This window comes from Lonchura striata, chromosome 1 (assembly GCF_050655825.1).
Source record: "Lonchura striata isolate lonStrDom1 chromosome 1, ASM5065582v1, whole genome shotgun sequence".
In the NCBI taxonomy this organism is placed as follows: domain Eukaryota; kingdom Metazoa; phylum Chordata; class Aves; order Passeriformes; family Estrildidae; genus Lonchura; species Lonchura striata.
The window spans coordinates 117,462,528-117,477,932 of record NC_140703.1 but is presented as its reverse complement, the minus strand read 5'-3'; the positions used below and the strand labels follow the sequence as shown (position 1 = coordinate 117,477,932).

At 53.2% G+C, this 15,405-nt stretch overlaps 1 protein-coding gene across 1 annotated transcript; it reads right to left on the bottom strand.

Moving 5' to 3' along the window:
- Window positions 1-8,672: 8,672 nt before the first annotated feature.
- On the bottom strand, window positions 8,673-13,718 carry LOC144248910 (MLV-related proviral Env polyprotein-like). The gene has a single exon (XM_077790898.2). The coding sequence runs from the start codon at window positions 11,026-11,028 to the stop codon at window positions 8,893-8,895; it is 2,136 nt and encodes a 711-aa protein (XP_077647024.1). The 5' UTR covers window positions 11,029-13,718; the 3' UTR covers window positions 8,673-8,892.
- Window positions 13,719-15,405: the final 1,687 nt, after the last annotated feature.

Genomic DNA, 15,405 nt, shown 5'->3' with positions numbered 1-15,405 from the left:
AGTGAAGAAGAGGAAGGAGAAGTAAAGCCAGAGCTGCCCCAGGGGACATTCTGTCTTGTCCAAGCACTGTCCCAGAAGGACAACAATGCGAGCTCCAGCGCTGGGGAAGAGCCTGTGGGCCCTGTGAAGGAGGGGGACACCCAGCCCTCTCCCCCAAAGGGGCCCAGCTCTGTCAGCCCCGTGGGCACAGAGGTGGCAGCAGAGGCAGCCCCTTCCCTGCCCAGCGCCTCTCCTTCCCTGCAGAGTCCCACGGAGGCCGAGCCGGCAGCTGCTGCCCCGGCTGGAGCTGCTGAGGAGGAGGAGGAGCCCCCTGAGCCTGTTGTCCCTCAGGCAGAAAAGGCAGCGGAGCCTCCTGCCCCCAGGGAGGAGCTGCCATCAGCAGGGACACAGAGCTCGGTCCCTGCCCCTCCCAGCGCCCCGGGCTGCAGCCAGGCTCTGCTGGACTTGGCCTGGAGCATCAGTGCTAGGATCCTGAGCTGGGCACTGCTGCACATCCAGGGATGGAGGCAGCAGGAACAGAGGCAGCTGGGGGAAAGGGAGGATCCAGCAGGGGCAGCAAGAGGCCCGGCAGAGAGGGCAGAGAGCCCGGTGCCTGCCCCGCACAGCCCCCCCAGCCCCTCGTCTGCCCAGCTGGGAGCCCTGGACCCTGGGGAGGAGCCGGAGTGGTCAGTGTTGGCACTTCAAGGGCCAGTGCTGGCAAAGCAATACAGCCTGGAGTCCTTGGCTTCATACTGTGTCTGGGCATCTGACACTGAGGAAGAGAGCCCAGTGTCTGCCCCACACAGTCTACCCAGCCCCTCATCTGCCCCGCTGGGAGCCCTGACCCCCGTGGAGGAGCCGGAGTGGGCAGTGTTGGTGCTGGCAGGGCCAGTGCTGGCACAGCAATACAGCCTGGAGACCGTGACTTGGGGCAGTGACTGGGATTCTGACAGTGAGGAAGAGAGCCCGCTGCCTTCCCCACACAGTCCCCCTGGCCCCTTGTCTTCCTCTCTGGGAGCCCTGGATCCTGCGAGGAGCCAGAGTGGGCAGTGGCAGAGCGGAGAGGGGCAGTGCTGGCAGAGGAAGACAGCGTGGAGGCCTTGGTTTGGGCAAGTCTCTGGGAATCCGACAGTGAGGAAGAGCTCTGCCAGGAGACATCGTCTCTTATCCAAGCTCTGTCCCAGAAGAACGATGATGTGAGCTCCAGCTCTGAGGAGAAGTCTGTGGGCCCAGTGAAGGAGGGGGACACCCAGCCTTCTCCCCCTGAGGGGCCCAGCTCAGCCAGCCCCGTGGGCACAGAGGTGGCAGCAGAGGCAGCCCCTGCCCTGCCCAGCGCCTCTCCTGCCCCAGGCAGTCCCACAGAGGCCAAGCCAGGAGCTGCTGCCTCGTCCAGAGCTGCTGAGGAGGCAGCAGTGCGGTCAGGGCTGGCAGTGCAGGAGAGGATAGATGATGACGATGAGGAAATGAAATTTTGGCAATTCTTGGATGACCTGGAGCCTTTCCTGGTTAGAGACTCAGAACTGTCCCAGAAAGCATCTGACTCAGAACAGTAGACAAGGGAACATCTGCCCCAAGGGAAAGGTGAGGAAGTGATGAGCAACCACCACCTCTCTGGCCAGAAAGAATATTTAGAGCAAGACCTGTCCCAGGTGTTATAAATTGTGACACGGCAATTTGAAGTGTCTTAATTCAATAAAGCAATTTTATTTAAAATTAGCAAGCGAGTAAGGCAGGCAAAATTCAGCGCTGGGCGGCCGGGGAGTCTCCTGCTCCACTAACGGCGCGCAAAAATGTTCTGTCCCAACCTTCCTTTTATCCCCCCCCTTCTCCTTGCAGGCGTGACTCTCCAGATGTAGTCTGAGTCTGGTCGTTGTGATAGCTTCTAAGTCTCTTCTTTTGAGATACAGCAAGCAGACCAGATACACACACACCCAGGACTGTAATCTCAACCTCCTTATCACCTTGTAAGCAAATAAACATTTCAAAGACACACCAGTACATTCTTAGCCACTATCTTATGCAAAACAAATTAGGTTAACATACCACAGTATATTCTTATGCAAACTAAAGTAAGCAAGCATACTACAGTGAACAAATTATCTTTTACTTATCTCACCAGGGAGAAGTCAGCAGCTCCCATGACCCCTAAGACTGGGAAGACTGCATGGAGCAAGTGCTGTGTGGAGGAGATGTCTTCAGCTGTGAAGAACTTTCAGACTGGGAAGAATACATTGGCCAGAAGGTGTCCAGCGGGAATGGCAGCAGACCCTCAGGAGTCTCCAGCTGGGAAGACGACAGTGACACGGGGCTCATGCAGGAGAACTGGCCCGAGCACGTCATCTTGGCCAAGCCCTTGTACCCAGAGGACGATGAGTGGGATGATGTGAGCCTCCTGGAGCTGCCTCCAGAAGACAACAAGGATCAAAAATCGACAGTTTGTGTGTCAGAGGGGCTGGCAGTGCCCGTCCCTCGGGAGGCCTGGGCTGAGTGCCCGGCACAGGAGCCGTGCAGCCGAGGGCCGGCGCCTGCCCCGCACAGCCCCCCCAGCCCCCGGCCTGCCTGGCTGGGAGCCCAGGCCCTCCGCGGGCAGCCGGCTGCCCCCAGGAAACGTCCCTCCCGCTTCAGGCGGGCGCTGCGGGCGCTGCGGGGGCTGTTCCGCTGTCCCTGCCTCAGGCCACGCTCTGAGGAGTGGCACTTTCAGGGCACTGACAGCAGCAAGTGCTCCCAGAGCCTCCCTCCCTGCAGGGCTGCGGCTCTCACGGGGCCGCCAACACCAAAGGGAGCTGGGGCTGGCAAACAGCAACAGGGTGATGCCAATCTCAAGCTGTTGGTCTCAGGAAAAGACCAACACAAAGGAGGTGACTAAGACAACAAAGACCATCAAGAAGGTTTTTGTAACATTAAGCAGAAGATGAACACGAATAGGAATTCAATAATGCAAGGTAGAAAAGCAATAAGAAATTTCGCGTATATAGAAGAAGAAGTGTAATCGGAATAAGAATTTACGAAATAAGACATGGGCAAGAAGAATGGATACACCAAGTGCCAGCTTCTGGAATCCACTGTTGTTTTGTGTTCATTAAGTTGGTGGCAGCAGGTGTGTGTGTGCACAGGAGGCATTTTTCCTGTGAGAACAGGAGCAACTCTGATTTTACTCCTTGTGTGCTGCCATGCAGCCCCAGAAAGGAGAGGTGCTTTTCTACACATGTGCACACACGTCTGAAGCGTGTGAGTCCTCCACTTGTTCCACTTTGATTCAGAAGCCTTGTACCCATGTGTTCTTTTTCTCCTTCTTGTTGCTCAGTAGTGCTTCGATGTTTCCAAAATAAAGCAGATGAGAGGAAACAAGGAATTGGCATGTTTAAAAAGCAAGAACAACCAGTGAAAAAAATGATGAAAGATTATTTTTTAAATAGTATAGCTTTTGTTTTATTAAATCTATTATCAGCAGTGATGCTGTTTATGCCTTTGGACCCAGATGTATTTATAATGGTTTGTCATTTCTTATGCCTTTTGAGCCACAAGTAAGCAGCCTAGTGCCATGGAAAGTAGTTTTCTCTCCCGAGTAGCCCAAAGCACTCGTTTCTTGCTCCCAGAGTGAGCGAGCCCCGTGTGTTCGGGGTCCCGGGGCTCAGCCCGGCCCCGGTATCTGCACGGGGGATCCGGCCCGGGGCAGCCGAGCGGCGCTGCTGCCGCGGCCGAGCGCAGCCCCGGGGCCGTGTGCGGGTGCATTGGAAGGGCACGGACACAATGGCAGCGCCGTGTGTCTTTGTGCTCCAGGTTTGCGCTGCCCGTGCGGGCGGAGCGGGGCTGGCGGGAGCCGCGCTCCCCTCAGAGCCCCTGAGGGCGGCAGCGATGGCGGCGCCGCTCCCTCAGCGCCCGGCCCCGGCCCCGGCGGGCGGGGAGCCCTCGGCAGCGCCCGGCCGGCAGCAGGGAGCGAGCCCCGGCCCGGCCGCTGTGCCCTGGCGCCGCAGGGCCGAGGGGAGAGCCGCAGGAGCCGCTGCCTCGGGCCCTGCCCCGGGCCGGGGGCAGCGGCCGGGCCCCGGCCCCGCGGCAGCGCAGGAGGCTCTGGCGGTGCCGCTTCTCCAGCTCGGCCCGGTGCCCGGGCACGGCCCCGGCCTCGGGGCTGCCCCTGCCCCGCTCGGCTGCCCGCGCCCTGCCCGGCCGCCGAGGCCGCGCTCGCTGCCCCCGGGTGCCGCTGCTGCGGGCAGGGCCGAGCCCCGGGGCCCGGGCACAGCCCTGAGGGACACCCCTGCTCCCCGGGCTGCCGCGGCTCCTGGAGCCGCTGCCCACGAGCCCCCGGCACGGCCGTGCGGCCAATTCCTCGTGCCCTGGGCAGCGCAGCCCGCACGGCCAGGGCTCGGCACTGCGGGGCCGGGCTGCCGTGGGCCAGCGGGGCCAAAGCCTCGCAGGGCTCGGGGCACAGCAGGGCCCGCCAGGACACCGCTCCGGGGATGCTCCCGGCCGGCTCCTGCCCGAGCCCCCGGAACCCGGGCTGGCTCTGTGCGCTCCGGCAGCCACGGCGGGACCGGCCAACAGCCGGGGACTGGGCTTTGCCCACGGCTGAACCTGCAGAGCTGCGAGCTCTGCCCTGCACGCTGTCACAGCCACGGCAGGGACCAGGCCAGGGAGGAAGGAGGAGCCTCTTTTCCTTCAGCTTCCACGGGGAAAGTTTATTCGAGGTGCAGGGAGCAGGATAAAAAAGAGCGCCTCACCCTCGTTTGCAAGGGGTTTTGCTCAGATCCAAGTCAGGCGGTGGGCACAAACAGTGAAGCAACAGGGAATCCTCAGGGCAGGAGTGAGGGGATTACATCAACACTGTGGGACCATCAGGATCGGGGGAGCAGAGGGAAAGGCACAGGGGCCAATGGGGCATCCTGGATTAGGGGATTTCCAAGTGGGGGTTTCAATCAGGGGTTGGCCGTGGGGCTGAGTGGCAGGGAACATTCAGGAAAAAGGGGCAGGGCTACCTGGACAGGCAGGGAAGGGACTGGGACAAAGGGAGGGGAATAATTGAGGGACACCTTTAAAGGGAGTGTACCACTTAGGGAAAAAAAACAACTTGGTGGAAACATGGGCAGTCAACAGAATGTACCACTTAACAATAACTTAATGAAATAAACATAAACCGAGACAGGTTCGGGTGCTGGGGGTGGCCCTTTGTGACACGGCACATGGTGTCACGGCCCTTTGTGATGTGGGCCGTGATGGTGGCCAGAGACCCTTGTGACATCAGGGAGCCCCGTCCGGGCTGAGGGTCTCCAAGGGGCGCAGAGCCCTGGGGTGCCCAGTCCCAGGAGAGCCGCTCTCTGAGGAGGACGCAGCTCCCTGGCTCTGTCTGCGCCAGACGCCGACAGCGACAGCGGCCGACAGCGACAGACAGAGACAGCAGAGAGGAGAAAGCCAACTCCACCTCCCGGTCCCACAGCACCTTGCCCAGCTGGCTGGAAGCCACCAGCGAGCCGTGGTCAGGGGCAGTGGGCAGCTCAGTCCTGCCTCTGTCACAGACTGAGGAGGAGGAGAGGCTCTTTGCAAAAATGGACCGTGAGCTTTCCCGGAGGGAAGATGTGGAAGAGAACCGCCAGAGAGAAGTTCCAGGAGACCAAGAAGTGTCCCAGCATGGAGCCAGGAGCAGCCAAGAGCTGTACCAAGGCCAGGTACGTGTGGGAGTTTGGGAAGTTTCCCAGTACAGAGGGGGGACACACCAAGAGCTCTATGAAGGGGAAGAAACCATCAGAGCTCAGGAGCTGTCCCAGTGGGAGGAGGACAGTGAGATGTACCAAGAGGGGTGGGAGAGGGAAGAACGTGTGACAACCCAAGAGATTTCCCAGTGGGAAATAGATGTGAGTGGGCGGCAGGAGATGGGATGGGGAGAAGACGAGAGGTGCCATGAGCTGTCCCTGCAGAGAGATCTGAGTGTCCCAGAGGATTCCCAAGGGGATGATGCCCAAGAGCATTCCCGGAGGGAAGGTGAAAGGTACCAAGACCTCTCAGCATGGGGACAAGGTGTGCACTCCCACATGTCCCAATGGGAAGACAGGAGAGATCTGGAATTGTCCCAAGTGAGAGACAGCAATGGCAGGGAGCTGTGCCAAGGACCAGACGCTGCAGCCCAAGAGCTGCCCCGGTGGGACGATGTGAGTGAGCGAAAGCTGTCCTAAAGGGAGGAAGATGTGAGCAGGCAGGAGCTGTCCCAATGGGGACACAACATCAGCTCTGAGATCTGGGACAGACCCTTGTGCCCAGGGAGGGACGAGGAGCCTCAGCCTTGTCCCCCAGAGGGGCCCAGCTCTGCCAGCCCTGTGGGCACAGAGGTGGCAGCAGAGGCAGAGCCTGCCCTGACCAGCGCCTCTCCTTCCCTGCAGAGTCCCACGGAGGCCGAGCCGGCAGCTGCTGCCCCGGCTGGAGCTGCTGAGGAGGAGGAGGAGCCGGGCTGGGCAGTGGCAGAGCGGACAGGGGCAGAGCTGGCAGAGGAAGACAGCGTGGAGGCCTTGGTTTGGGCAAGTCTCTGGGAATCCGACAGTGAGGAAGAGCTCTGCCAGGAGACATTCTCTCTTGTCCAAGCGCTGTCCCAGAAGGAGGATGACGATTTGAGCTCCAGCGCTGGGGAGAAGCCTGTGGGCCCAGTGACGGAGGGGGACACCCAGCCTTCTCCCCCTGAGGGGCCCAGCTCTGCCAGCACCATGGGCAAAGAAGTGGCAGCAGAGGCAGCCCCTGCCCTGCCCAGTGCTTCTCGTGCCCCAGGCAGTCCCACAGAGGCCAAACCAGAAGCTGCTGAGGAAGATCTTCCCCACGGAGAAGCTGAGGAAGTCATGAGCAGCCAGCAACTCTCTGTCCAGAAAGGATATTTAGAGGAAGACCTTTCCGAGGATGAACTCAGCAGCTCCGAAGAATTCTCAGACTGGGACTTATACATGGAGCGAATGCTGCACCCAGAAGCCTTCAGTAGTGCAGATGTTTCAGACTGGGAAGACTATCCATCCAGCGGGAATGGCAGCAGACCCTCAGGAGTCTCCAGCTGGGAAGATGACAGCGACACGGGGCTCGTGCAGGAGAACTGGCCCGAGCACGTCATCGTGGCCAAGCCCTTGTGCCCAGAGGACGACGAGTGGGACAATGTGAGCCTCCTGGACCTGCCCCCAGAGGATGGCAAAGTCGAAAAATCGACAGTTTGTGTGTCAGAGGGGCTGGCAGTGCCCGTCCCTCGGGAGGCCTGGGCTGAGTGCCCGGCACAGGAGCCGTGCAGCCGAGGGCCGGCGCCTGCCCCGCACAGCCCCCCCAGCCCCCGGCCTGCCCGGCTGGGAGCCCAGGCCCTCCGCGGGCAGCCGGCTGCCCCCAGGAAACGTCCCTCCCGCTTCAGGCGGGCGCTGCGGGCGCTGCGGGGGCTGTTCCGCTGTCCCTGCCTCAGGCCACGCTCTGAGGAGTGAAAGAGACACGGAGAAAGGTGAAGAACAGGAAGAGAAGGAAGGTGAAGAACAGGAAGAAGATGGAGATGACCGCTCCTGCCAGTCCCACTCCCCTGTGTAAGGGCAGCAGCTCTCCGGTTCGGCTCAAGGGGCTCAGAGATTGCTGCTGCAGCTCCTCCAAACCAGAGAAGAGAAAAGCCTTTGGATGGGCCAAGCAAGCCAAGCAAAACCCAACCAGGCAGAGCCACGAAGGCCTGAGCAGTGGGGCTTGGAAAATGCCCACCCAAAGAGCCCAAAGCTCCCCCATCCCTGCCCCGCACACACCCGGCCCCAGGCTGGAAGGTGCAGCAACCATTTCTGGGGCACAAAGCAGAGGCTCCTGGAACTGACTCTCAGCACAAACCGCTCCAGGACAACGGCAAAGACGGCAAAGATGAAGACAAAGACGCAGAAAAAGAGGACAAAGACGACATAGCAGATGAATAAGACAAAGACAGTGAAGAAGATGAAGACAGCAAAGAGGAAGAAGACAAAGATGAAGACTAAAAAGACAAGACAGAGAACGTTTATTTAAGCATAGATAGATGAAGTATAGTAATAAGAATTTAGAAATACTTAGAAGAAGAAGAGTACTAGGAATAGGAATAAGAATTTCAAATTATGTAGAAGAAGAAGAAGAATAGGAATAGGAATAGGAATTTTAAATTTTGTAGAAGAATAAGAAAAAGGATAAGAATAGGAATAAGAGTATAAAAACATAGATGCAGAGGAAGAAGAAGAATAGTAAGAAAGATTAGGAAGAAGAAAACCCATAGGAAGACTAAGAATAGAGAAATGAAGAGAAAATTGAAGTAATAAGTAAAACTAGAAACTAATTTATTTTTATTACATATTGTATATTGCTTTCACAGTTATGAAATAAAAACATGAATGTACCGTGTGTTGTAATCACAATTCATTCTAATGTCCCCACGCTGTTATAAATTTACGGCACAACGGATCATAATCCAATTAGAATTTTATTAATTACAGCAAGTAGGATATGAGTAAAAGCAGCGCTGGACGGCCGGGGAGTCTCCGCTCCCTCTCTGCCGCGGCGATTCGTCCAAACAGTCCTCCTTTTATCCCATTCTTTCCATGAAGTCCTGAGGGGTCTCCTTTGTTTAAGCTAATTCCTGGATTATCTTGCAGTTTCCTTCTGTTTACGTAAGCAGTCTGTGAGTAATTGTGGTTATCTTCATCTTGTATAGTCAGTCCCCAGGTGTAAGTGTTTGGTTTCCTTATCTTGCAAATGTTGTGTCCACAGGCTATTTGCGTATCCTCATTTCCTAAACAATACCTTAGTCTGTAAGGAGTCTGTATTTTCTCACACTCTGTTTCCTATCCTCAGTCGGTGGTTTCTCACAAATCCATTTCCTAACCTTTCTATATATCTTAATAAACAATACCTCAGTCTGTGGTTTCCCACAAATCACCCCATTTTCTTGTTTTATCCCATTATTGTTTATTAGATGCTGCTTTCACTCTCGGCATTGCAAATAAACCTTTTTCCACAATCCCAACATTTATCATAGCACTCACAAGGTAATACTTTACAATTACAATAGGCGTAGCCCCCACGTGGCACAACACATTCACAACAATCTTCATCCTCATCAATAGATGCACTTTTATATTTTGCCCCTGACCTCGTAGTTAAAATAAGTAGTTTAGCTATGTCAAATAGTTTTTTAACATAGTGTAAAATACAGCGTAATATACAAGGCCCAAATATAAGTCCCAGAATCAATATAATCAGTGGTCCTGCTAAGGCAGACAACAAAGTGGTTAGCCAAGGTGAAACATTAAACCAATTTTCATACCATGACCTGCCCGCCTCACGATCTCTTTTACGTTGATTTAACCTTTTCCGGAGTTCAGACATAGTATCCTGGACTACTCCTGTATGGTCAGCAAAAGAACAACATTCTTCATTGAGAGCTATACATAATCCTCCTTCTTTTAGGAATAACAGATCTAATCCCCTTCTATTTTGCAGTACTACTTCTGATAAAGACTTTACTGAAGTGGCTAAATTTTGGATAGATTGTTCTATTTTCGCTAAATCTTCATCTACAGCCATCTGTAAACTTTGTAGTTCCTGACTTTTTACTAGGGAGGCTATGCCTGTACCTGTTCCAACTCCACCCGCTATCAGCAGTGTAGCTAAGGTTACCACTGTAATTGGTTCTCGTTTTTGTATATTCAGGTCTCCTTCAAAGTGGCGTAACACCTCCTCAGAGGTGTGATAGATCAGACGAGGAACTATGATCACCTGTATACAAAACTGAGATTGATCAAACACTTTTAGGGATAGGCAAGGCGTTACTCCGGTGTCTGAACAAACCCATTTAGCTCCTGGTGCTGGGATAGCCCATTTGTCATTTCTCTTCTTGTGTCTCTCTATAGTTTTTGTAGTGATTATTGTTGTTTGGTTACACAGAGGCCAATAATCTTTGGGCACTGTACCGATACATTTTCCTTGACCTTTTACTAATTGAATAGTAATTCCTTGCGTATGGTTTTTTTGGTCATTCCATGGACATTCTCGTGGGTTTGAACCACTAGACCATTGAATCTTATCTGGTTTTCCAATTGCCTCAAAATAGGGTGGTCTAACATTATAACATGACCAGCACTCCTTAGTTATATTTGGTTTGCTTTCATTAAGGGCATGATAAGAGGCTTGCATTAAATCCCATAAAGGGTCTTTGGATTTTGACACTCCTGAATCCCTAACTGTCACCCTGTCATTAGTTATTCGATCTGTTACTGATAGGGAGTTTGGACGAGTGGTTATAACACTTGTGGGGACAATCTTTTTTGTAGGGGAAGTGGGTAAATTCAATACTTTATTCGGCCCAACAGGGAGTGAATCATGTGGTATTTTAACTTTTCTTATGAGAAAGTGCCCTCCCAAGTCTTTAGGAATTCCTCCATAGACCCGTATTCCCCATGTTCGTCCCACTAACCACTTGTCTTCTAGGGGATGTAATACTTGAAATTTGATGTAGGTACAGACTTCCTTGTCACGAGGAGCTACATAATCTACGTTACGCAGACCTGTAAGATCTACACCTGTTAGTTCAGGCACACATTCGTTAGGAGTCCAGGTTGCTTTTATATATTTATCAGAAGCCTTTACCGACCAGCCCGAGGCTATTGTTTCACATCCCAAATAACCACAATAATAATGTCCGGGATAATTACAGTAAGACGGTCCAGAGGCCGGGCATATATAAAATGGAGGTCCTTTTTCACAATGTATTGATACTAAATCACAAAGTTTTACTATGAATTCAGGTGGACCTGGGTTGCTAAAAGTGGCTATTGTTCTCGTTCCTTCCCAAGATATTAGTTCCCATTTAAATGGTTCATGAGGATTTCCCCCTTCTGCCTGGGTTATTATCAATATCAAGACTAACGGTATACCAGGAAAAAGGGTGTCTGTCAATTTTGCCAATTTAAGTATATTTTTACCAATCCTGGGGAAGTTCGGCCGTTGCTGCCTCTGCGTCCCATTGTTCTGGTTCTTTTCTCCACAGTTTGTTCCTCTTCTGCCTCGCCCATCGACTCGGTTGTGTCGAGTCACAGGGGGTATCATCTTCTCGGCAGCAAGGGAATTCTTCAGGAGAACAGCTGCTTCGGGATTTCTGCCTCTTTATATAGGCTTCCCACTTCGCAGCTTGAACTAATGGGGCAAAGCAAGACACAGTTAATACTTCCCCTCTACACTTTATAGCCAAAATTTCAACCACAAAGGGGGACTGGTTCGTTGGAATGGTAACAATAATATTGAAGGTATCCACCTTCACGGTGTGTCCACCATTTATCCCGGCATACCTTATACCTAAAACAAGCAAATGGATAACAATTACAGTTTATATCATTACCACAAATTCGTATATTTAGAGTACATATATATTATTTACTTCAGCATACCTTCTATATTCACTATGGTGTGGCTACATATGTCTAGCAATTTCCTTCAACACACTTTGTACGCTTCCATATATAATAGATAAAAAAAGAAGTAACTATAGCATATATAAACAGCAATACACACTTCATACCAAAAGGTAATGCAGCAAAAAAATCAAATAACGTCTTTATCATTATGTTATCTTTTCAGGGTTATCTTGGTGTCACCTGGGGTGCTGATTACTTTCCAGTGAGGTCTCGTTACTGGGCCTTTAAGGCGGCTGGCATGAGTCCATCCACGCTCAGCAGTCTGGACAGCTGTTTCTGTTGTCAACAAAACAAGATAAGGTCCCTCCCAATTGGGCTTTAGGGTTTCTTCCTTCCACACTTTAATCAATATCCAATCCCCAGGTTTAAGGTTGTGTATTTTTAAGACCAATGGGGGTTGTTGCACAATCAGTCCATGTTCCCAAAGCTGGTTACGATGTTTTGCTAATTGTGAAACATATTCATCAATCACACGGTCTCTAACTAAAACATTTGTTTGTGGGCTTTCAATTCTGTAGGACATTCCATACACCATTTCAAATGCCGATATTCCTACATCTGCTCGGGGTCTGGTTCTGAGAATTAATAGTGCCATGGGGAGGCATTTAATCCATGATAATTTGGTTTCTATAATTAATTTAGTCAAAGTAGTTTTAATTTCTCCATTCATCCTTTCAACTTTTCCTGAACTTTGTGGGTGCCATGGTGTATGGTATTCCCACTTTATACCCAGGCTTTCTGTCAGATCTCTAACAATTTTTGACACAAAATGTGTTCCCCTGTCTGAGCGATTACCTCAGGTACTCCATATTGAGGTATAACGTGTTCAAGTAACACTTTACTGACTTGGTTAGTGGTTGCCCTGGAGGTAGGAAAAGCTTCAACATAATGTGTTAAGTGATCCACCATTACTAATAAATATTTGTAACGCCCCACCCTAGGTAGTTCAGTAAAATCTACTTGTATATGTGAGAAAGGTCTGTATGCGGGGTGTGGAGTTGCGTTATTTGTATGTTTTATTATCCCTGTATTATGTATTGGTTTATTCCTTTGTACCCCCATATACAACTTGGTTTATCCCCAGTTTTCCCGCCTTGTCCTCCCTTCCTGCCTTTCCAGTATCTATCCATCACCCTGGAAGAGGCATTTTACCCCTCCCTGGTGCCTTGTCTGTCACTCGGTGTCCCTTCCCATCCATCCAGAAGCTTCCACCTTGGGCACCAGGAGATTGGGCGAGGGCCTGGGGCCCCTCTCATATCCTTCCCCCATTGGACCACGTTATATCACCCCATCCCGGGGCCACTCCCTACCCCTATCCCTATTGGTTACCGGTCTTCCCCTCCCTTACAGTTTATAAGCCGGTGCAAGCACCTTGTGCTTGTTCCTGTTGGCAGGCACCGTTCTGGAATATTTGGCCCCGTTGGGCCACAATAAACTTGGACTTAGCCCCCAACAGGATCCGCTCTTCATTTACCACCGCGAGGCTTGCTAGCGCTGCCTGGAACCCACAAAGGCACTCTCCAAAGCCCAGCTGGGACCAGCGGAGGGTGCCTCAATCGCCCGCCCTCGCCCCAGGACGAGAGCTAGCCGGGGCTGAGATCAGGGATTTGGGGCGGGAGCGCGGCAGCTGGCGCCCAACATGGGGCCCTTTCCGTGGTGTTGGACCTCTCGTCTGAGGATTTTTAGGGTCGTTCGGACCCGAAGACTCGTCCTCCTGGCCGTCAGCTACCCCGGAGGGAGCAGACCCACATTTTAGTGGGTGGCGCTCCCGGGGACAGGACCGGCAGCTCCGGAACGCACCGCCGGAGTCGGCTCCTCTCGTGGTGAGGTTTTACGATTGGGCTTTTCGTTTCTTCCCTACCCTCCCGGACCTCCCGCTTGGTATAGGGGTCCCTGGCGCTTTCCCTGTCCTTTTTGGTTGGGGGTTTGTCCCTTTTTAGTGGGTTTCTTTCTCCCTGGGGTTCGGGGAAAAAATCCCTGTTTTTGGTGCTCCCTCGCGAGCTTCTGGTGCTTCCCTTCCCGGGCGGGAAGCTATAAGGACTTGGGAAAGAGCGGGTGGGGCAGTCTTCTGTTTTTCGTTTTCGTTTCCCCAATCGTAAACTTTGTGGCACGTTTTAACATCAGACAGCATGGGTGCAAGGCTGTCCGTGCCGCAGAAGAGCGTCTATTCCCAGGTTGTGGGTATCCTTTTAGCGGGGGGTATAAGAGTTAAAAAATCAGAAGTTAAACGGTTTGTCCGGTGGCTGTCGCAAACCTTCCCGGACATTTCGGCAGCTAAATTATACCAAGTCCCCTTTTGGGACCAGGTAGGGAGGGAGATCCTGCGACAGTCAGATCTCTCTCTCTCCAAGTTCACCCATTTGGCTCTCCAAATTCAGGATATTATTAAAAATCATTACGAAAGTCTGCCACAGCCAGCCGCAAACAAACCGATCCCCAGTTCGGCTGTTAGTTCGAATAATCCTACTCCGCTTCCCTCTCCCTCTCTCCCGAAGTCGGGTATTATCAGACAGGCATCCCGGCATTGCCCGCAGGCAGATTCTGGCCCCTCTGAGAATATCCTTGACTCCCCGCAGGACGGTGCAGGCACTGTCTCTGCTTCTACCTGTTCCCCTTCTTCCCCGCGCTGTACAGCCCCATCCCGTAGAGACTCTGTTCGTTTTAAATTGTTCCAAACCCCCGAAGATCCCTCATCCCCTATCCACCATCCCCGAACCCCACAAAATTGCTTCCCTTCTTCCCCCTTCCCCAGGACACAAGATGGCGGTGACCGCGTGGCTTTTCCCGCCACTTGTGCTCCTTCTTCCCATGATCCCTGTCCTCCCCCCTCCCATAATCCCTTCCGACAGACCAACCCCTTCTACTCCCTGGATTTCTCCGCCCACCTCCCTCCTCCACCCCCCGTCAACTCCCCCTGCCTTGAATTATTCAACACCCCACCCCTCAGCTCCACTCCCAGGGAGGGGAGTCCCCACCATACCACTCCCCCTGCTCCAGACCACGCCTCGTCCCCTGGTTCCCACGACCCCACTTCTAGTTCCCACGCTTTCGGTTCCGGGGGGGGGGAGCGTGGGAGCCCCGATCCACCCCAGTCCCTACCTGCCTTCTCGGCCGCACCTGTCACCTGTACCCCGCGGCAGGGGGGTAGGCCCCTTGCACAGTGGTCCCCCATCCCCCAGCAGACCATCAAAGAGCTCTGCAAGGCCCAGAAGGAGTTCGGGAGGGAAAGTGAGTACTTCCGAGGCTTATTGAAGGCAACCCTCTCCTCCAAAGAATATGTCCCCGCGGAGATTCGGACTCTCTTCTCCTGTTTAATCACCCACGGAGAATTCCTCATCTGGGAGTCCGAATGGAAGCGGGAGATCAAGGAGGTGTTGCCTGACCTCTGGGGCAATGCAGATATCTCTAGGGATGAGGATGGGGCAATAATATCCGTAGACCACTTGTGCGGGGAGGGGGATTGGAAAATGGGGACCAAGCAGACAGAAAAAATACCTCGAGAGGCGCTGCAGGACAGCACAAGGGCTGCGGAGAAGGCATTTTTTAAGTTAAGGCCGAGTGGAACAGCAATTAACTTTCTGTCTATTAAGCAGGAACCCTTCGAAGCATTTGTCACTTTCGTTAATTGTTTACATCATGCTATGGAGGCTCAGGTTCCGGATGAGAAACTGAGAGAGGGGATGCTTGCCATGGTGGCGAGGCAGAACGCCAACGATGCGTGCCGGCAAGCCATCCTCAGTCTGCCCCTGGACCCTGAGCCTACCCTTCAAAGCATGCTGCAAGTCTGTGCGAGGAAGGTGACAGTTCCTGCTAAGGACATTCCAGAGACTCCTAAACCACCAACAAGGAGAGTGGCTTTTGCTGCAGCTGTGATGCCACCAACCACCCCTTCTCCGGACCACAGGAGCACCCCCGAGGAGTAACCCGCAACATCAGGCTTGCAATTTGTGTAGGCAGAAGGGACATTGGGCTTCCCAATGCCCGCTGAGGGACGAGTTTTTTAAGTTTAGGC